The sequence below is a fragment of the Coregonus lavaretus genome (assembly GCF_964263955.1).
Source record: "Coregonus lavaretus genome assembly, chromosome: 14".
In the NCBI taxonomy this organism is placed as follows: domain Eukaryota; kingdom Metazoa; phylum Chordata; class Actinopteri; order Salmoniformes; family Salmonidae; genus Coregonus; species Coregonus lavaretus.
The window spans coordinates 45,146,620-45,168,927 of record NC_140001.1 but is presented as its reverse complement, the minus strand read 5'-3'; the positions used below and the strand labels follow the sequence as shown (position 1 = coordinate 45,168,927).

Here is a 22,308-nt window from a genome sequence, read left to right as displayed (position 1 = left end):
CATTTGTGATAGTCTCTGAAAGGTTGCAGTAATATTATTATATCATGGTCCTAGAAGAACCACCCATCTAAAGGTCTGGGCACAAACTGTTGCGAAGGCCTCATTTATGTTTTCACCACAGCAGACTGTGAATGCAGCCCAAACGGCCTCTGGAGAAACTCCTGTCAAGTCAAAGAGGCCTGCTGCACTGCCCATGTATTTACCATGTAACATCATACAATTGAAGTCAGGTTTACATACACCTTAGCTAAATACATTTAAACTCAGTTTTTCACAATTCCTGACATTTAATCCTAGTAAAAATCCCCTGTCTTAGGTCAGTTAGGATCACCACTTTATTTAAGAATGTGAAATGTCAGAATAATATTAGAGAGAATGATTTATTTTAGCTTTTATTTATTTCATCACATTCCCAGTGGGTCAGAAGTTTACATACACTCAATTAGTATTTGGTAGCGTTGCCTTTAAATTGTTTAACTTTTCGGGTAGCCTTCCACAAGCTTCCCACAATAAGTTGGGTGAATTTTGGCGCATTCCTCCTGACAGAGCTGGTGTATGTCACACCCTGGCTCTGGGACTCTATATGTTGAGCCAGGGTGTGTTCTTTCTGTGTTCATTTTCTATGTTGGGTATTCTAAGTTGTTCTATGTCTATGTTGGCCAGAGTGGCTCCCAATCAGAGGCAACGAGTGTCAGCTGTTGTGGGTTGTCTCTGATTGGGAGCCATATTTAAACTGTATGTTTTCCCTTGGGTGTTGTGGGTTTTTGTTCCGTGTCGCTATTGTTAACCGTGGACTTCACGAGTCGTGTTTTGTTTGATACTTTAATTAAATAAAGTCATGTTTGTTTCACACGCTGCGCCTTGGTCTACTCACTCCTACGACGATCGTGACAGAAAAACCCACCAAACCAGGACCAAGCAGCGTGTCCAGGAACACACGCAGGAGGTAACGCTGGGGGCAGATTACGAAGGAGGAGGCCGTCCGGTACCGGAAGGCGATGAAGGGGGAGATCCAGGCAGGAGTGGAGAAGCGGCGTCAGCAGTGCCATCGTCGGACGGACGAGAGGCACCCCCAATAATTTTTTAGGGGGGTCCACACGGCATGGGCGACTGGGCAGCAGGAGGCTGCCACAGGGCGAAATGGGAGACGAGGAGAGAAGGCCACCGGGTTACGGGAGCCATTGGCGAGAGGAGGGAAGGAAGTTGTAGAGGCACGGCGAGAGGTACTGAGGTGTATTGCAAGTCCGGTCCGGCCCGTTCCTGCTCCACGCACCAAGCCTACGGTGTGCGTCGCCAGCCCTGTCCGGCCTGTCCCTGCTCCACGCACCAAGCCTACGGTGTGCGTCGCCAGCCCTGTCCGGCCTGTCCCTGCTCCACGCACCAAGCCTACGGTGTGCGTCGCCAGCCCTGTCCGGCCTGTCCCTGCTCCACGCACCAAGCCTACGGTGTGCGTCGACAGCCCAGCCCGGCCTGTCCCTGCTCCACGCACCAAGCCTACGGTGTGCGTCGCCAGCCCTGTCCGGCCTGTCCCTGCTCCACGCACCAAGCCTACGGTGTGCGTCGACAGCCCAGCCCGGCCTGTCCCTGCTCCACGCACCAAGCCTACGGTGTGCGTCGCCAGCCCTGTCCGGCCTGTCCCTGCTCCACGCACCAAGCCTACGGTGTGCGTCGCCAGCCCTGTCCGGCCTGTCCCTGCTCCACGCACCAAGCCTACGGTGTGCGTCGCCAGCCCAGCCCGGCCTGTCCCTGCTCCACGCACCAAGCCTACGGTGTGCGTCGACAGCCCGGCCTGTCCCTGCTCCACGCACCAAGCCTACGGTGTGCGTCGCCAGCCCTGTCCGGCCTGTCCCTGCTCTACGCACCAAGCCTACGGTGTGCGTCGCCAGCCCTGTCCGGCCTGTCCCTGCTCCACGCACCATGCCTACGGTGTGCGTCGACAGCCCAGCCCGGCCTGTCCCTGCCACCCGCACCAAGTCTACGGTGCGTGTCGCCAGCCCGACCCGGCCTGTTCCTGCCACTCGCATCAAACCTACGGTGCGCGTCGACAGCCCAGCCCGGCCTGTTCCCGCTCCACGCACCAAGCCTACGGTGTGCGTCGACAGCCCAGCCCGGCCTGTTCCTGCTACTCGCATCAAGTCCGGGGTGTGAGTCGTCAGCCTGGTAAGACCGGTCAGCTGCTCCACAACGGAGCGTAAGCAATCCGCTCCGTCAATGTCCAGTCCAGATCCAGCCAGCGGGGTCAGACCGGACCAGGGGCGCTACGGGGGAATTATGGAAGGGTGGTGGTCAAGGCCGGAGCCGGAGCCGCCTCCGAGGAGGAATGCCCACCCAGCCCTCCCCTGTTTGGGGTTTTGTTGAGGCGCGGTCGCAGTCCGCGCCTTTAGGGGGGGGTACTGTCACACCCTGGCTCTAGGAGTCTATATGTTGAGCCAGGGTGTGTTCTTTCTATGTGTTCATTTTCTATGTTGGGTATTCTAAGTTGTTCTATGTCTATGTTGGCCAGAGTGGCTCCCAATCAGAGGCAACGAGTGTCAGCTGTTGTGGGTTGTCTCTGATTGGGAGCCATATTTATACTGTATGTTTTCCCTTGGGTGTTGTGGGTTTTTGTTCCGTGTCGGTATTGTTAACCGTGGACTTCACGAGTCGTGTTTTGTTTGATACTTTAATTAAATAAAGTCATGTTTGTTTCACACGCTGCGCCTTGGTCTACTCACTCCTACAACGATCGTGACAGTGTAACTGAGTCAGGTTTGTAGGCGTCCTTGCCCGCACACGCTTTTTCAGTTCTGCCCACACATTTTCTATAGGATTTCGTGATGGCCACTCCAATACCTTGACTTTGTTGTCCTTAAGCCATTTTGCCACAACTTTGGAAGTATGCTTGGGGTCATTGTCCATTTGGAAGACCCATTTGCGACCAAGCTTTAACTTCCTGACGGATGTCTTGAGATGTTGCTTCAATATATCCACATAATTTTCCTTCCTCATGATGCCATCTATTTTGTGAAGTGCACCAGTCCCTCCTGCAGCAAAGCACCCCCACAGCATGATGCTGCCACCCCCGTACTTCACAGTTGGAATGGTGTTCTTAGGCTTGCAAGCATCCCCCTTTTCCTCCAAACATAACGATGGTCATTATGGCCAAACAGTTCTATTTTTGTTTCATCAGACCAGAGGACATTTCTCCAGAAAGTACGATCTTTGTCCCCATGTGCAGTTGCAAACCGTAGTCTGGCTTTTTTATGGTGGTTTTGGAGCAGTGGCTTCTTCCTTGCTGAGCGGCCTTTCAGGTTATGTCGATATAGGACTCGTTTTACTGTGGATATAGATACTTTTGTACCTGTTTCCTCCAGCATCTTCACAAGGTCCTTTGCTGTTGTTCTGGGATTGATTTGCACTTTTCGCACCAAAGTACGTTAATCTCTAGGAGACTCCTTCCTGAGCGGTATGATGGCTGCGTGTTCCCATGGTGTTTATACTTGCATACTATTGTTTGTACAGATGAACGTGGTACCTTCAGGCGTTTGGAAATTGCTCCCAAGGATGAACCAGACTTGTGGAGGTGTACAATATTTTTTTCTGAGGTCTTGGCTGATTTCTTTTGATTTTCCCATGATGTCAAGCAAAGAGGCACTGAGTTTTAAGGTAGGCCTTGAAATACATCCACAGGTACACCTCCAATTGACTCAAATGATGTCAATTAGCCTATCAGAAGCTTCTAAAGCCATTTTCTGGAATTTTCCAAGCTGTTTAAAGGCACAATCAACTTAGTGTATGTAAACTTCTGACACACTGGAATTGTGATACAGTGAATTATAAGTGAAACAATTTGTCTGTAAACAATTGTTGGAGAAATTACTTGTGTCATGCACAAAGTAGATGTCCTAACCGACTTGCCAAAACTATAGTTAGTTAACAAGACATGTGGAGTGGTTGAAAAACTAGTTTTAATGACTCCGACCTAAGTGTATGTAAACTTCCAACTTCAACTGTAGATGGTGAGACCAGATGTATTCCACTATGACTGATCATCTAAGAACTTATGAATGGTAACAGTTTAACTGAAGGACCCAGCCCAGTCTCTCAGCAGCTGGCTAAAAAAGGACCAGCAGGAAAACCACATATCCACATATCCACAGCCATAGTCTGGGCTTGGGTAGGAGAAAAAGAGCAGAGTTGTGGTGGATTCCAGCTTGACATTTTCTCAAGCTAATTGAGCAAGTTGTCTTGCCAAATTTGCCATTCACAAGAGCTATACTGAACAAAAATATAAACACAACATGCAACAATTTCATTTTTTTTTACTGAGTTACAGTTCATATAAGGAAATAAGGAAATTGAAATAATTAAATCTATGGATTTCACATGACTGGGCAGAGGTGCAGCCATGGGTCGGCCTTGGAGTGCATAGGCCCACCCACTGGGGAGCCAGGCCCAGCCAATCAGAATATTTCTTTACCCACAAAAGGGCTTTATTACAGACAGAAATACTCCTCAGAAACCCCCCCAACCCCCCCCCAGACGATCCCGCAGGTGATGAAGCCAGATGTGAAGGTACTGGGCTGGCGTGGTTACACGTGGTCTGGGGTTATGAGGCCAATTGGATGTACTGCCAAATTCTTTAAAATGACATTGGAGGCAGCTCATGGTAGAGAATTAACATTAAATGATCTGGCAACAGCTCTGGTGGACATTCCTTTCAGTCAGCATGCCAATTGCACGCTCCCTCAAAACTTGAGACATCTGTGGCATTGTGTTGACAAAACACAATTTAAAATGGCCATTTATTGTTCCCAGCACAAGGTGCACCTGTGTAATGATCATGCTGTTCAATCAGCTTCTTGATATGCCACACCTGTCAGGTGGATGGATTATCTTGGCAAATGAGAAATGTTCACTAACAGGGATGTAAACAAATTTGTGCTCAACATTTGAGAGAAATGTGCTTTTTGAGCGTATGGGATTTTTTATTTCAGCTCATGAAACATGGGACCAACACGTTTATATTTTTGTTCAGTGTATTAATGAATAAAGGGGCCATGAGTTTTTTCTGGCCACATGAACTGAGCAGGAAAAAACTCTGGTGCTTCTCCTGATCTGGTCATGTAGTGACTCCTGGCTTAACTACACAATTGACTCCTACCAATGTACCACTGTTTGCTATCTATCACACTCCTAGCACAAAGCCCCGATATGTAACCTAGCCAAACCAGCTGTCTGTGCTAACATCCATAGCAAAGTGTTTAAGAACCACTTAACTTTGGATGGAAACTAAAGAGCTATGGGCATGGCAAGCAAGGCTAACTTACAAATAGGGAGTTTATTTCCAAAGAAATCAACAATGGAGCAGATACAGTACTATGAATCACCTGACCCCATATATTGGGTACCTCACTGTTTGAGTTCTGTTTTTAAGTATTGAAATCAATGGGAGATTTGCAAAACAGTTGGAGTTGCATATCCCAAGTTAGGATCTTGCAGTATGTTATCATTTGCAGTCTCTTTGACAGAATGACAAGGTCAAAGATCTGAGGTATAGAAGCCCACGCCTGTCCTGTCTTACCTGCTGTGATTCGACAGTCCCCAATGGTCACTGTGATGTCATCGACAGCCACTAGACCACAGTCCCAGAAGTTCTTACAGATGCTGACAAACACTACCTGGAAGAAAGACCAACCTGGTAGACGTAGCATAGTAAACATACATTTAATTCTAGTCTGTGAGACCAAGCTGGAAAGACAGACAGGCCTTAACACAGACATTGCCAGGCTAATCACCATGCAAAAGCTAAACTATTATCAATCTGTCCCTTCCTCCCCTACTCTTATCCCCCATCATGGTGTCACCTTGGTGGCCATGGGTTTGTTGTAGGTAATGTCCACTTCCCTCCCTACCTCCCTCCCTACTCGTCTTACCTTGGTAGCCATGGGCTTCATATATGTGATGTCCACCTCGGTCCAGATGTCTCTGGTGGTATCAGAGAGGCTCCAGACCTTTTCCTGAGCCACGTTGTTCTCATCGTAGATGTAGAGCGCCAGTGCATTGTCCACCTTCCTGAAGCCATGCAGGGCGTAGTGGAAACGCAGGCAGTACCTATGGTTGCCGGGTAGGAAGGGACCGTGGAGACGACCCACATAACCCGGCCGCGACGTGAAGCGCGTGTTTGCCAGGAGGAACGAGCCTGGAGGGTAGACAAAGGATATAATGCTATCTCTCTCTTTATATAGGACATTTCCAACTGACCCAAAATGGCTGTTATGCCTAACTTCCACTTCCAAGTACATTTTTCACTAAGTCAATGGGAGGCATACATTTAAAAACTTTTGAGGAAGTTAGGATTCACCCTTATGAGATGACAATAAGACGTTATAAAGGGTAAATGCTTATTAAAAGTCTTACAGCCTTTAAGTAAAGTGTTATATACTGTAATTATAACTCACCAGTCCCTGTGGTGTGGTCTCCTATCCTGAATGCGTTGGGTTTCACTGATACTCTGTTCCACACCTTGCCCTCCACTCTCTCCTGGTAGTAGTGACACAGACCCTCCTCAAAGTCACAGTTGGCAATGGACGGGTCAACCACAGGCTCTGAAAGAAAGCAGCCATGACAGTCCAGAGGTGGGACAAATGTGTCCTGAGTCCTGACAAAGACAGAGCAATAGTTGAAACCTTACTAGTCTTTGGGTTTCTCTACATTAGTTAAATCAAATCAAATCAAATCAAATCAAATTGTATTTGTCACACGTGCCGAATACAACAGGTGTAGACCTTACAGTGAAATGGGGGGGGGGGGGGGGGGTTGACAATGCAAATAGTCCGGGTAGCCATTTGATTAGCTGTCCTGGAGTCTTTTGATTAGCTGTTCTGGAGTCTTATGGCTTGGGGATACAAGCTGTTAAGAAGCCTTTTGGACCTAGACTTCGCGCTCCGGTACTGCTTGCCGTACGATAGCAGAGAGAACGGTCTACGACTAGGGTGGCTGGAGTCTTTGACCATTTTTAGGGCCTTCCTCTGACACCGCCTGGTATAGAGGTCCTGGATGGCAGGAAGCTTGGCCCCAGTGATGTACTGGGCCATACGCACTACCCTCTGTAGTGACTTGCGGTCAGAGGCCGAGTTATGTGATCAGTAAACGTCTGTCATGGGGTTTAGTTAGTTAAAGGCCCGGTGCGGTCAACAATTTGATTTTCCTGTGTTTTATATATATTTCCACACTATGAAGTTGGAATAATACTGTGAAATTGTGAAAAAGGTGATAATGCCCTTTTAGTGTTAGAGCTATTTGAAAAGACCGCCTGAAATGTCAGCCCGTTTTGGTGGGATGGAGTTTTGGCCTGCTTGGTGACATCACCAGGTGGTTAATTAGTTAATAGACCAATAAGAAAGAGAGTTCCAAACCTCTCTGCCAATAACAGCTAGTTTTCAGTTTTCTGCTCCCCGCTCAGACCACTCCCAGACAGTCCTAGACATTTTTTGGCTTGAGAAATTGCTCTTTACTAAGAAGCAAATATATTTTTTTTTGACCATCACAGTAAGGCACTAAATTCTTACCCAGAAATGATTTGATATTGAGATAAAAACTGCTGCATTGGACCTTTAAACAAAAACAAACAGACTTAACGGAAGGTTTTCAATGTCAATGTTTCTGCTGCAAGGGCTTTTTACTGGATACATGGTTGGATACTTGTTAACAATCAAAAAAGTATCCATGCATTAGAAATGAGCCATAGATTGTATGTATTGATGCAGTCATGACATCAGAGCGGTGGTTAAATAGATTATGTGCCATGCTGGATAATTCCTCAGAGAGGTGCATGGGGCAGCCTTAATCGACGTCATCGGCGCATGGGGAGCAGTTGTTGTTCAGGGTTAACTGCCTTGCTTAAGGGGAGGAATGGCAGATTTTTCCACCTTGCTGGCTCGGGAATTCGAACCAGCGACCTTTCGGTTACTGGCCCAGCGCTCTTAACCACTAGGGAGGTTCTCTCTGGAATTTAGACTGTGAATCTCTACAGTCGCAGTATGTGTGTCTTCAGGTTTCACCTGCTGTCTGATGATGAATATTTGTAAACTTTATAAATGTTCCAATCTTAATCTAATAAATTCCAGTACTTTTCTACAAAGAGCACATCTTCTCCCATCCCACCTCTCTTGCTTAATCAAAAAGATGTTGTTTGGAAGACTTGAGGGGAATGAGAGTGGGTTAGATGGCAGAGTAGGGGCTATGTGGTTCTCTAGGACTCAATGGTAGTGTTGTAATGTGGATAGTAGCTACTGTTGCTGCTGCTGAAACATGCTGTGCCAGTTTCCCAGACACAGATTAAACCTAGCCCTGGACTAAAAAGCATGCTCAATGAAGATTCTCTAGGATTCCCCACCCCACTGTACCCTCTCACCTGTCTCTGTGTGGCAGAACTCTGGAGAGAAGGAGATGTCATCAATGGCCACATATCCTCCACGAGCACTGTTAAAGGCAACCTCATACACCACCTGAAACACACACACACACACACACAACATTGTAAAACGGTATGTAAACGTTATTAAAGTGACCAGTGTTCAATTACTCTATGTTCATAGGGCAGCAGTCTCTAAGGTGGAGGGTAGAGTACCGGGTGGTAGCCATCTAGAACAGTGACTAAGGTTCAGGGCAGGGTTTTGGGTGGAGGCCGGCTAGTGGTGACTGTTTAACAGTCTGATGGCCTGGAGATAGAAACTGTTTCTCAGTCTCTCGGTCCCAGCTTTGATGCACCTGTACTGTTTTCCGCCTTCTTGATGGTAGCGTGTGAACAGGCCGTGGCTCGGGTGGCTGAGGTCCTTGATGATCTTCTTGGCCTTCCTGTAACTCCGGGTGCTGTAGATGTTCTGGAGGGCACTCTGTGTGCCCCCGATGATGTGTTGGGCTGACCGCACCACCCCCTGCGGTTGCGGGTGGTGCAATCGCCATACTAGGCGAGGTAACAGCCCAACAGGATGCTCTCAATGGTGCAGCTGTAGAAGTTTGTGAGGGTCTTAGGGGCCAAGCCACATTTCTCCAGCCAGTTTACCTCCACTTTACTCATATCCTTCCATATCCTTGTCTGTACATAATGCCCTGAATCTTTTCTATAACACCCGGAAATCTGCCCCCTTTATTCTATGTACCCAACGCACTAGAAGACCAGTTCTTAAAGCCTTTAGCCGTATCCTTATTCTAGTCCTCCTCTGTTCCTCTGGTGATGTAGAGGCTAACCCAGGCCCTGCAGCCCTCAGTATCACTCCTACTCCCCAGGCGCTATCATTTGATGACTTCTGTAATCGCAAAAGTCTTGGTTTCTTGCACATAAATATCAGAAGTCTACTTCCTAAGTTTGAGTTATTCACTGCGTTAGCACACTCTGCCAACCCTGATGTTCTAGCAGTGTCTGAATCCTGGCTCAGGAAGGCCACCAAAAATTCTGAAATTTCCATCCCCAACTATAACATTTTCCGTCTAGATAGAACTGCCAAAGGGGGTGGAGTTGCAATCTACTGTAGAGATAGCCTGCAGAGCTCCATCATACTATCCAGGTCTGTGCCCAAACAGTTTGAGCTTCTACTTCTAAAAATCCACCTTTCCAGAAATAAGTCTCTCACTGTTGCCGCTTGCTACAGACCCCCCTCAGCCCCCAGCTGTGCCCTGGACACCATATGTGAATTGATTGCCCCCCATTTATCCTCTGAGTTTGTACTGCTTGGTGACCTAAATTGGGATATGCTTAATACCCCAGCCATCCTACAATCCAAGCTAGATGCCCTCAACCTCACGCAAATTATCAACGAACCTACCAGGTACAACCCTAAATCCGTAAACATGGGTACCCTCATAGATATCATCCTGACTAACATACCCTCTAAATACACCTCAGCTGTCTTCAACCAGGATCTCAGCGATCACTGCCTTATTGCCTGCGTCCGTAACGGGTCCGCGGTCAAACGACCACCCCTCATCACTGTCAAACGCTCCCTAAAACACTTTAGCGAGGAGGCCTTCCTAATTGACCTGGCCCAGGTATCCTGGATGGATATAGATCTCATTCCGTCAGTAGAGGATGCCTGGTTGTTCCTTAAAAGTAATTTCCTCTCAATCTTAAATAGACATGCCCCATTCAAAAAATACAGAACTAAGAACCGATATAGCCCCTGGTTCTCCTCAGACTTGACTGCCCTTGACCAGCACAAAAACATCCTGTGGCGTACAGCATTAGCATCAAATAGCCCCCGCGATATGCAACTTTTCAGGGAAGTTAGGAACCAATATACACAAGCAGTCAGGAAAGCAAAGGCTAACTTTTTCAAACAGAAATTTGCATCCTGTAGCACTAACTCCAAAAAGTTTTGGGACACTGTAAAGTCCATGGAGAATAAGAGCACTTCCTCCCAGCTGCCCACTGCACTGAGGCTAGGAAACATTATCACCACCGATAAATCTACAATAATCGAGAATTTCAACAAGCATTTTGCTACAGCTGGCCATGCTTTCCATCTGGCTACCACTAACCCGGCCACCAACTCTGCACCCTCTGCTGCAACTTGCCCATGCCCCCCCCGCTTCTCCTTCACACAAATTCAGACAGCTGATGTTTTGAAAGCGCTGCAAAATCTGGACCCCTACAAATCAGCTGGGCTAGACAATCTGGACCCTTTCTTTCTAAAACTAGCCGCCGAAAATTGTCGCAACCCCTATTACTAGTCTGTTCAACCTCTCTTTCATAACGTCTGAGATCCCCAGAGATTGGAAAGCTGCCGCGGTCATCCCCCTCTTCAAAGGGGGTGACACTCTAGATCCAAACTGCTACAGACCTATATCCATCCTGCCCTGCCTTTCGAAAGTATTCGAAAGCCCAGTTAACAAACAGATCATCGACCATTTCGAATACCACCGTACCTTCTCCGCTATGCAATCCGGTTTCCGAGCTGGTCACGGGTGCACTTCAGCCACGCTCAAGGTCCTAAACGATATTATAACCGCGATTGATAATAGACAGTACTGTGCAGCCGTCTTCATCGACCTGGCCAAGGCTTTCGACTCTGTCAACCACCGCATTCTTATTGGCAGACTAAATAGCCTTGGTTTTCTCAAATGACTGCCTCGCCTGGTTCACCAACTACTTCTCAGATAGAGTTCAGTGTGTCAAATCGGAGGGCCTGTTGTCTGGACCTATGGCAGTCTCTATGGGGGTGCCACAGGGTTCAATTCTTGGGCCGACACTTTTCTCCGTGTATATCAATGATGTCGCTCTTGCTGCTGGTGACTCTCAGATCCACCTCTACGCAGACGACATCATTTTGTATACATCTGGCCCTTCATTGGACACTGTGTTAACAAACCTCCAAACGAGCTTCAATGCCATACAACAATCCTTCAGTAGCCTTCAACTGCTCTTAAACACTAGTAAAACTAAATGCATGCTTTTCAATCGAACGCTGCTAGCACCCGCCCACCCGACTAGAATCACCACTCTCGACGGGTCTGACCTAGAGTATGTGGACAACTACAAATATCTAGGTGTCTGGTTAGACTGTAAACTCAACTTCCAGACTCACATAAAGAATCTCCAATCCAAAGTTAAATCTAGAATCGGCTTCCTATTTCGCAACAAAGCCTCCTTCACTCATGCTGCCAAACATGCCCTCGTAAAACTGACTATCCTACCGATCCTTGACTTCGGCGATGTCATTTACAAAATAGCCTCCAACACTCTACTCAGCAAATTGGATGTAGTCTATCACAGTGCCATCCGTTTTGTCTCCAAAGCCCCATACACTACCCACCACTGTGACCTGTACGCTCTTGTTGGCTGGTCCTCACTACATGTTCGTCGTCAAACCCACTGGCTCCAGGCCATCTATAAATCACTGCTAGGCAAATCCCCGCCTTATCTTAGCTCATTGGTCACCATAGCAGCACCCACCCGTAGTCTGCGCTCCAGCAGGTATATCTCTCTGGTCATTCCCAAAGCCAACACCTCCTTTGGCCGCCATTCCTTCCAGTTCTCTGCTGCCAATGACTGGAACGAATTGCAAAAATCTCTGAAGCTGGAGACTCTTATCTCCCTCAATAACTTTAAGCATCAGTTGTCAGAGCACCTTACCGATCACTGCACCTGTACACAGCCCATCTGAAATTAGCCCACCCAACTACCTCATCCCTATATTGTTATTTATTTAGCTCTTTTGCACCCCAGTATCTCTATTTGCACATAATCTCTTGCACATCTAGCATTCCAGTGTTAATACTATTGTAATTATTCTGCACTATAGCCTATTTATTGCCTTACCTCCATAACTTGCTACATTTGCACACACTGTATATATATTTTCTGTTGTATTTCTGACTTTATGTTTTTTTTTTACCCCATATGTAACTCTGTGTTGTTTTTATTGCACTACTTTGCTTTATCTTGGCCAGGTCGCAGTTGTAAATGAGAACCTGTTCTCAACTGGCTTACCTGGTTAAATAAAGGTGAAATAAAAAAAAATAAAAAAAGAGGCACTGTTGCGCCTTCTTCACCACGTTGTCTGTGTGAAGGGACCATTTCAGGTTGTCAGTGATGTGCATGCCGAGGAACTTGCTTTTGACCCTCTCTACTGCGGCGGCGTCGATGTAGTCCACGATCAGCTCCTTTGTTTTGTTGACATTGAGGGAGAGGCTATTTTCCTGGCACCACTTCATCTGTGTGTGTGTGTGTGTGCGCGTGCGTGTCGGAGTCCCTGGTGTCGGAAGAAGTGTTGTTAGGGGTCAGTGAAGAGGGTCACTGTCTGGACCTGAGGTCATAAAAGTTGGTGGTGTATGTGTGTTTGTGGTGTGTGTGTGTGTGTGTGCGAGCATGCGCATGTGTGCATACGTGTGTGTGTGTGTGTGTGTGTGCGCGTGTGTGCCGACCAGCCTGTGTGTGTGTGTGTGTGTGTGTGTGTGTGTGTGTGTGTGTGTATGTACAGTACCAGTCAAAAGTTTGGACACACCTACTCATTCAAGGGTTTTACTTTATTTTTACTGTATTCTACATTGTAGAATAATAGTGAAGACATCAAAACCATGAAATAACACATATGGAATCATGTAGTAAAACAGAAAAAAATATATATATTATATTTGAGATTCCTCATATAGCCACCCTTTGCCTTGATGACAGCTTTGCACATTCTCTCAACCAGCTTCACCTGGAATGCTTTTCCAACAGTCTTGAAGGAGTTCCCACATATGCTGATCACTTGTTGACTGCTTTTCCTTCACTCTGTGGTCCAACTCATCCCAAACCATTTCAATTGGGTGTGGTAGCCATGCTGGTTAAGTGTGCCTTGAATTCTAAATAAATCACAGACAGTGTCACCAGCAAAGCACCCCCATACCATAACACCTTCTCCTCCATGCTTTACGGTGGGAAATACACATGCAGAGATCATCCGTTCACCCACACCGCATCTTACAAAGTCACAGCGGTTGGAACCAAAAATCTCCAATTTGGACTCCAGACCAAAGGACACATTTCCACCAGTCTAATGTCCAATGCTCGTGTTTCTTGGCCCAAGCAAGTCTCTTCTTATTATTGGTGTCCTTTAGTAGTGGTTTCTTTGCAGTAATTCGACCATGAAGGCCTGATTCACACAGTCTCCTCTGAACAGGTGATGTTGAGATGTGTCTGTTACTTGAACTCTGTGAAGCATTTATTTGGGCTGCAATTTCTGGGGCTGGTAACTCTAATGAACTTGTCCTCTGCAGCAGAGGTAACTCTGGGTCTTCCATTCCTGTGGTGGTCCTCATGAGAGCCAGTTTCATCATAGCGCTTGATGTTTTTTGTGACTGCACTTGAAGAAACTTTCAAAGTTCTTGAAATGTTCCGTATTGACTGACCTTCATGTCTTAAAGTAATGAAGGACTGTTGCTTCTCTTTGCTTATTTGAGCTGTTCTTGCCATAATATGGACTTGGTCTTTTACCAAATAGGGCTATCTTCTGTATACCTCCCCTACCTTGTCACAACACAACTGATTGGCTGAAACACATTAAGAAAGAAAGAAATGACACAAATTAACTTTTAAGAAGGCACACCTGTTAATTGAAATGCATTCCAGGTGACTATCTCATGAAGCTGGTTGAGAGAATGCCAAGAGTGTGCAAAGCTGTCATCAAGGCAAAGGGTGGCTATTTGAAGAATCTCAAATATAAAATAGATGTTGATTTGTTGAACACCTTTTTCGTTACTACATGATTCCATATGTGTTATTTAATAGTTTTGATGTCTTCAGTATTATTAAAAAGAGTAAAAATAAAGAAAAACCCTTGAATGAGTAGGTGTGTCCAAACTTTTGACTGGTATGTCTGTCCTTTCCATCTGACCCCTGAACTCTAGGGTGTGCACTACCAGTACTGACCTCCATGGGGTGTGGGGCCTTGATGTCCACGTTGACCAGCCTCCAGGTGGGTGTAGCATAGACCTCTGGTCTCCAGATCTCCTCGTAGTGTCCCAGTATGTCTCTAGTGAGCACTGAGAAGATGTTGCCTCTCTCCTGGTCCCGCTGGTAGTAGAACGTCAGGCAGCCCGACATCGGCGTAGTCGTCATGGGAGACATCAGCTTGGCCACTTCCTGGAACCGTTTGGCGTAAACCGAGTCCACATACATGTAGTGGCCTGGAGTGAGGTGGTGTGGAAGGTTGGGGGGCGTAGTGTAAAAACATGACAGCAAATATTGGGTTAATCATGATACGAAGAACAAAAACTAGTACACATACCCCAAGGAACAGAACACACGCTAAGGTCAGGCACTGCTCATGGTGAGATCAGTATGTGTATGTGTGTATCGGTATGTGTGTTTCAGTGTGCATGCATTTATGTGTGTATGTGTTTATATTGGTTGCTCATGGTGTGATCAGTGTGTGTAAGTACCTCTCTGGTTGCTCATGGTGTGATCATCAGGCAGGTTGGACTGTGGGTCTCGGGCCAGACTTCCTCCAACGTACCAGTTGACATTGGGGTTCCAGTGGTTACTGTAGCCGCAAAGGTGGTGCTCCTCAAAGTTACACTCTGACAACAACAACAGTTAGGTTTCCTGGTAACACTTCATGTTGTTACTACAGTGTTACTACACAGGTATAAGAAAACGTTATGTAAAGTGTTAGTACTTTCCTTATTTATGTATTTGTCCTGTGAGTTTTTTGTGACATTACACCATCTTTATAGGCCTACATATCCCCAAATAAGTGGGCATATGGAAATTCTGTACCATGCACAAGGAATATTTTTGGTTTCAATATCGTCAGAGAAATGTTCTGACTGAGTTCTCAATTTGTTGGGCCATTATGACTTTTATTCAGACAGATTAGAAACAGCGGGGGAGACAGATTAGGAGGAGACAAAGTTGGAAGGGTGAAGACAGGAATTGAACCACATACACCACCATACTATAGGACCTGCACTGTCTGACTAAGTTCAAAGGGGATGACACTCTAGATCCAAACTGTTACAGACCCATATCCATCCTGCCCTGCCTTTCAAAAGTTTTTGAAAGCCAAGTCAACAAACAGATCACCGACCATTTCGAATCCCACCGTACCTTCTCCGCTATGCAATCCGGTTTCCGAGCTGGTCATGGGTGCACTTCAGCCACGCTCAAGGTCCTAAACGATATTATAACCGCGATCGATAATAGACAGTACTGTGCAGCCGTTTTCATTGACCTGGCCAAGGCTTTCGACTCTGTCAACCACCGCATTCTTATTGGCAGACTAAATAGCCTTGGTTTCTCAAATGACTGCCTCTCCTGGTTCACCAACTACTTCTCAGATAGAGTTCAATGTGTCAAATCGGAGGGCCTGTTGTCTGGACCTATGGCAGTCTCTATGGGGGTGCCACAGGGTTCAATTCTTGGGCCGACTCTTTTCTCTGTGTATATCAATGACGTCGCTCTTGCTGCTGGTGACTCTCAGATCCACCTCTACGCAGACGACACCATTTTGTATACATCTGGCCCTTCATTGGACACTGTGTTAACAAACCTCCAAACGAGCTTCAATTCCATACAACACTCCTTCAGTAGCCTCCAACTGCTCTTAAACACTAGTAAAACTAAATGCATGCTCTTCAACCGAACGCTGCTTGCACCCGCCCACCCGACTAGAATCACTACACTCGACGGGTCTGACCTAGAGTATGTGGAAAACTACAAATATCTAGGTGTCTGGTTAGACTGTAAACTCTCCTTCCAGATTCACATTAAGAATATCCAATCCAAAGTTAAATCTAGAATCGGTTTCCTATTTCGCAACAAAGCCTCCTTCACTCATGCTGCCAAACATGCCCTCGTAAAACTGACTATCCTACCGATCCTTGACTTCGGCGATGTCATTTACAAAATAGCCTCCAACACTCTACTCAGCAAATTGGATGTAGTCTATCACAGTGCCATCCGTTTTGTCTCCAAAGCCCCATATAATACCCACCACTGTGACCTGTACGCTCTTGTTGGCTGGTCCTCACTACATATTCGTCGCCAAACCCACTGGCTCCAGGCCATCTATAAATCACTGCTAGGCAAATCCCCGCCTTATCTTAGCTCATTGGTCACCACAGCAACACCCACCCGTAGTCTGCGCTCCAGCGGGTATATCTCACTGGTCATCCACAAAGCCAACACCTCCTTTGGCCGCAATTCCTTCCAGTTCTCTGCTGCCAATGACTGGAACAAATTGCAAAAATCTCTGAAGCTGGAGACACTTATCTCCCTCACTAACTTTAAGCATCAGTTGTCAGAGCACCTTACCGATCACTGCACCTGTACACAGCCCATCTGAAATTAGCCCGCCCAACTACCTCATCCCTATATTGTTATTTATTTTGCTCATTTGTACCCCAGTATCTCTATTTGCACATCATCTCTTGCACATCTATCATTGCAGTGTTAATACTAATTGTAATTATTTTGCACTATAGCCTATTTTATTGTCTTACCTCCATAACTTGCTAAATTTGCACACACTGTATATATATGTATTTCTGTTGTATTTTTTTGACTTTGTTTTGTTTTACCCCATATGTAACTCTGTGTTGTTGTTTTTATCGCACTGCTTTGCTTTATCTTGGCCAGGTCGCAGTTGTAAATGAGAACTTGTTCTCAACTGGTTTACCTGGTTAAATAAAGGTGAAATAATTTTTTTTTTTTTTAAATGTGTTGTCTTATCATTCTTGATCTTAAATCATAAACCACATGATGTAGGGAAGGGTTCCGCAACAGGCGGCTAGCGGGACAAATGTAATTTAATTTGGCCCCCCACGTTTTCTGCGAGTATTCCCAAATTCCCAAGTATTCCCACGCATATAATAGAGAGACACGTGAACGTATACAAATGTAAGCAAGGTTAGAAATTATTATGTTTTTGTCAAATATTATATAAGTTTGGGCTTCTTGCGGTCAATTTGCAGTCTACAAATTATTTGTAATTATGTTCCGGCCCCCGACCATCCGCTCAAGAAAAAATCGGCCCGCAGCTGAATCTAGTTGATGAGCCCTGATATAGGGCTTAACAGTTCTATTTTCCCCTGAGAACTGACCTATGCAGTAGCCTGGTACAATGTGGATTTCAAAGATCGCCACACTGTTGCCTGCATCCTCACTCGGTCGACCTTCCATCAAGAGCTAGGAGAGAGAGAGAGAGAGAGGGAGGGAGAGAGAGGGAGCGGAGGAGAGAGAGAGAAAGAACGAGAGAGACAGAGAAACAGAGTGAGAGAATGAAATAAAAGAGAAAAAGCCATAATCTCAGATAAGCACTGTTATGAAGTTTAGTTTCCATTAAGAAGTTTCCACTCTAAAAGCAATAAAACCCTAACAGATGACAGCACCTCCTACACTCTATGGATTGGGCCTCTGCCCTAACAGTAAGCACCTATTAACCTATCACCTCCCATCAGTCAATCAGAGGTGAAATCTGCCAGGCGACACAGCTGCAGAGCCTGTATCCTGTGAACCATTAGGCCCCCTGGCCTGTACAGTAAAGTTTGTCTGTCTAATCTGTCTATTCCTAATGATGGAAGAGATGAAGATGAGATTGGGGCCATATTCTAGTGATTTAAAAGGTATACACGCCGTCCACCTTTTCAACATTCCTGTCGTCTGGTTGTGTGTGCTGATGTACAATGCTGATCTGCCCCTTTATGTATGCTTTTGTAAATATTTTCGGTTAAATGTTTATTGCAACGTACTGGCCGCCTACTCATCTTCTTTCTTTCAAACATTCCTGTCACCTTATTACTCACGGTGACAACGTGTGGGATGGGAACAGGGTTTTCCCTTCATAATTCACTCTCACTTGTACAACAGCTTTATATTTCCATGACTATTTCCATTAGAGGGTTTACGTTAAACCTCTAATAAAGTACACACTATTATTTTCCCATCGATCACTCTCTTGAAGATCCTTGGGTGGTTTTATGTAATGGGAGAGTACGTCTGCGCCCCAAATGTCACCCTATTCCCTATACAGTGGGGGAAAAAAGTATTTAGTCAGCCACCAATTGTGCAAGTTCTCCCACTTAAAAAGATGAGAGAGGCCTGTAATTTTCATCATAGGTACACGTCAACTATGACAGACAAAATGAGGAAAAAAAATCCAGAATATCACATTGTAGGATTTTTAATGAATTTATTTGCAAATTATGGTGGAAAATAAGTATTTGGTCAACTTCAAACAAGCAAGATTTCTGGCTCTCACAGACCTGTAACTTCTTCTTTAAGAGGCTCCTCTGTCCTCCACTCGTTACCTGTATTAATGGCACCTGTTTGAACTTGTTATCAGTATAAAAGACACCTGTACACAACCTCAAACAGTCACACTCCAAACTCCACTATGGCCAAGACCAAAGAGCTGTCAAAGGACACCAGAAACAAAATTGTAGACCTGCACCAGGCTGGGAAGACTGAATATGCAATAGGTAAGCAGCTTGGTTTGAAAAAATCTACTGTGGGAGCAATTATTAAGAAATGGAAGACATACAAGACCACTGATAATCTCGCTCGATCTGGGGCTCCACGCAAGATCTCACCCCGTGGGGTCAAAATGATCACAAGAACGGTGAGCAAAAATCCCAGAACCACACGGGGGGACCTAGTGAATGACCTGCAGAGAGCTGGGACCAAAGTAACAAAGCCTACCATCAGTAACACACTACGCCGCCAGTGATTCAAATCCTGCAGTGTCAGACGTGTCCCCCTGCTTAAGCCAGTACATGTCCAGGCCCGTCTGAAGTTTGCTAGAGTGCATTTGGATGCTCAAGAAGAGGATTGGGAGAATGTCATATGGTCAGATGAAACCAAAATATAACTTTTTGGTAAAAACTCAACTCGTTGTGTTTGGAGGACAAAGAATGCTGAGTTGCATCCAAAGAACACCATACCTACTGTGAAGCATGGGGGTGGAAACATCATGTTTTGGGGCTGTTTTTCTGCAAAGGGACCAGGACGACTGATCCGTGTAAAGGAAAGAATGAATGGGGCCATGTATCGTGAGATTTTGAGTGAAAACCTCCTTCCATCAGCAAGGGCATTGAAGATGACACGTGGCTGGGTCTTTCAGCATGACAATGATCCCAAACACACCGCCCGGGCAACGAAGGAGTGGCTTCGTAAGAAGCATTTCAAGGTCCTGGAGTGGCCTAGCCAGTCTCCAGATCTCAATCCCATAGAAAATCTTTGGAGGGAGTTTAAAGTCTGTGTTGCCCAGCAACAGCCCCAAAACATCACTGCTCTAGAGGAGATCTGCATGGAGGAATGGGCCAAAATACCAGCAACAGTGTGTGAAAACCTTGTGAAGACTTACAGAAAACGTTTGACCTGTGTCATTGCCAACAAAGGGTATATAACAAAGTATTGAGAAACTTTTGTTATTGACCAAATACTTATTTTCCACCATCATTTGCAAATAAATTCATTAAAAATCCTACAATTTGATTTTCTGGATTTTTTTTTCTCATTTTGTCTGTCATTGTTGACGTGTACCTATGATTAAAATTACAGGCCTCTCTCATCTTTTTAAGTGGGAGAACTTGCACGATTGGTGGCTGACTAAATACTTTTTTTCCCCACTGTATAGTGCACTACTTTTGGCAAGGGCCCAGTGCACTAAATAGGGATTATGGTGCCATTTGTGATTCAACCTATGAGCGCGTTGCTGTGGTTAGAAGGTAGGGAGAGAAGGTGCAATTATTAGGAAAAAATCCTTAGAAGTATTTAGTATTACATCATCATCAGTACTCTGTCATTATTATGGTCTGTGTGGCCTTGGCCTAAAATCAAAACACAACCCTCTCAGGTCTTTAAAGGGGGGTTACTTGGCTCCTGTGATATCAGATAGCCATAAAGTGTTATAAATTATTTAGTTAACACTTGTCACTTACGGTATATTTGAAATCCCCTCGTTTAAGTGTTTTTACTTCTATTACATAACGCAATAACACTTTATCTTACGGTCTTAAGTCAAATAATTTTATATGGTAGCTACCTGCCGCCAAATGGTATGCCGGGGTGTCTTAGAATGCCAAAGAGGTCCCACAGTTTTTCCTGGTCAGGTCATGTTGTCAGGAAAAACTCCTGGCCCCAGTTATAGAATTTATAGAGGGCTGAGTGTTTTGGGGTATACCTCCCTGGTAGGTTTGGAGGTGTTGCGTTTTGTATGTGTGTGTGTGTGCGTGGATGCGTGCTTGTGCGTGTACCTGGTATGCGTTGGAAGTGTTTCTCAGGTCTATGCTAGCAATGAGCCAGCTGTCTGAAGGCTTGTCTGCACTCCATAGACTGTAGTCAAAGTTGTCTGCTTCTGGTCTGAGATGCAGCTGCAGAGAGCCAGCTCCAGTGATCTGGTAGACCAGCCTTAGACAGCTCCAGTCCAGAATCTCTAACACTGGGCTCACCAGGACAGCCTTCTCCCTCCCATCGATGAAGGACGAGTCTGCCGTGATGAAACGCCCTATGGGGGATGAGAGAGAGGGATATCAAAATAGTGTCGTTTAGGATTTTTTTAAAAGTTGAAGCCCATTTACCTCATTTCTACACAATTTTAAAACTCTGAAATGCTATTTGGAGAACTGCAAAAACAAACAAAAATGACCCCAGCCATTAAATATCACAGTTTAAACGTCTGTGGAATGGCATGTACAATATCAAGCCCTGCTCATTTACTTCTGGAACGGCACATACAGTGCAACGTGAAATAGATGCATAATACAAGCTATCGAGTCACAACAAGGCCAACTTCAAATGCTGACATAGATGTGCATAAAACAGCTGGCCGCGAGGCTTACAAGGCAGAGTTCAAATGCCAACATCAAATTCAAAGCAATTGGTGCACTGCCTAAACGGTTGATCGGCAGAGCAAACTGTCTGGCACTGCCCTCTGCTTTCTTAAAGTGAGAGAAAGGCACACAGGCTGGCAGCTTCTTAGACTCTTCTACTGCACCACAGACAGTCTCCTAACACCAACACTCCTGACTCATACTGGTGTCCTCAGACAAAGCCTCAGAGTGATCCCCTAACTGTAAACAGGTCCACACATTGAAGCCAAAGAGTATGAATATATATTATATACCACTAATACTGCAATGTTCAAACTGGACATAAGGAGATGGGCTCTCTTGGAATGATACAAATATTTGGTTCAGCACTTAACTTTTCATTTTACTGTAACGGTTGTTTGTCATATGCTTGCATCTAATGCAGTTTGAAATATGTAAATAATCACTGAGTTGAACAATGCTAAACATCCGTTTGATTAGCTTAAAGGAATACTTTGGGATTTTGGCAATGAGGCCCTTTATCTACTTACCCAGAGTCAGATGAACTTGTGGATAACATTTGTATGTCTCTCTGTCCAGTATGAAGGAAGTTCAAGGTAGTTTTGCGAGCTAATGCTAACCAGAGTTAGCGCAATGCCTGGAATAATAATAATAATAATAATAATAATAATAATAATAATAATAATAATAATAATATGCCATTTAGTGGTCCCGGGGATCGAACCCACTACCCTGGCGTTACAAGCGCCATGCTCTACCAATTGAGCTACAGAGTACCAAAATGGGTATCTACTGACATGAAGTTAAAGGTATAAGCGAGGCACATTTAACCACACAACACAGTGACTGCTGGAGGGGGTTTGTGGAGTAGGTGAAGTAAGTTACACAGGGCAGCTGCACTCCTGTTGAGTGTTATAAGTGTTATACTGTATGTCTCTATTGGTTTGACTCACAGATCTATATATTATGTTTGACTAGACAGAGAACAGACAAACCATAGATGTCTGCTTTAAA

The 22,308-nt window shown here is 45.4% G+C and overlaps 1 protein-coding gene across 1 annotated transcript in view; it reads right to left on the bottom strand.

Moving 5' to 3' along the window:
- The window catches only part of LOC311141148 (MAM domain-containing protein 2-like), a gene marked incomplete at both ends in the record, with an annotated part of 48,304 nt that overhangs the window by 5,336 nt on the left and 20,660 nt on the right, over positions 1 to 22,308 (bottom strand). Inside the window, 8 exons of the mRNA XM_084176401.1 lie at positions 5,564 to 5,660; positions 5,916 to 6,181; positions 6,441 to 6,587; positions 8,396 to 8,489; positions 14,393 to 14,649; positions 14,905 to 15,042; positions 17,566 to 17,650; positions 20,719 to 20,969. Coding sequence (XP_084032527.1) covers positions 5,564 to 5,660; positions 5,916 to 6,181; positions 6,441 to 6,587; positions 8,396 to 8,489; positions 14,393 to 14,649; positions 14,905 to 15,042; positions 17,566 to 17,650; positions 20,719 to 20,969 — 1,335 coding nt within the window. The remainder of the gene's footprint in view (positions 1 to 5,563; positions 5,661 to 5,915; positions 6,182 to 6,440; positions 6,588 to 8,395; positions 8,490 to 14,392; positions 14,650 to 14,904; positions 15,043 to 17,565; positions 17,651 to 20,718; positions 20,970 to 22,308) is intronic.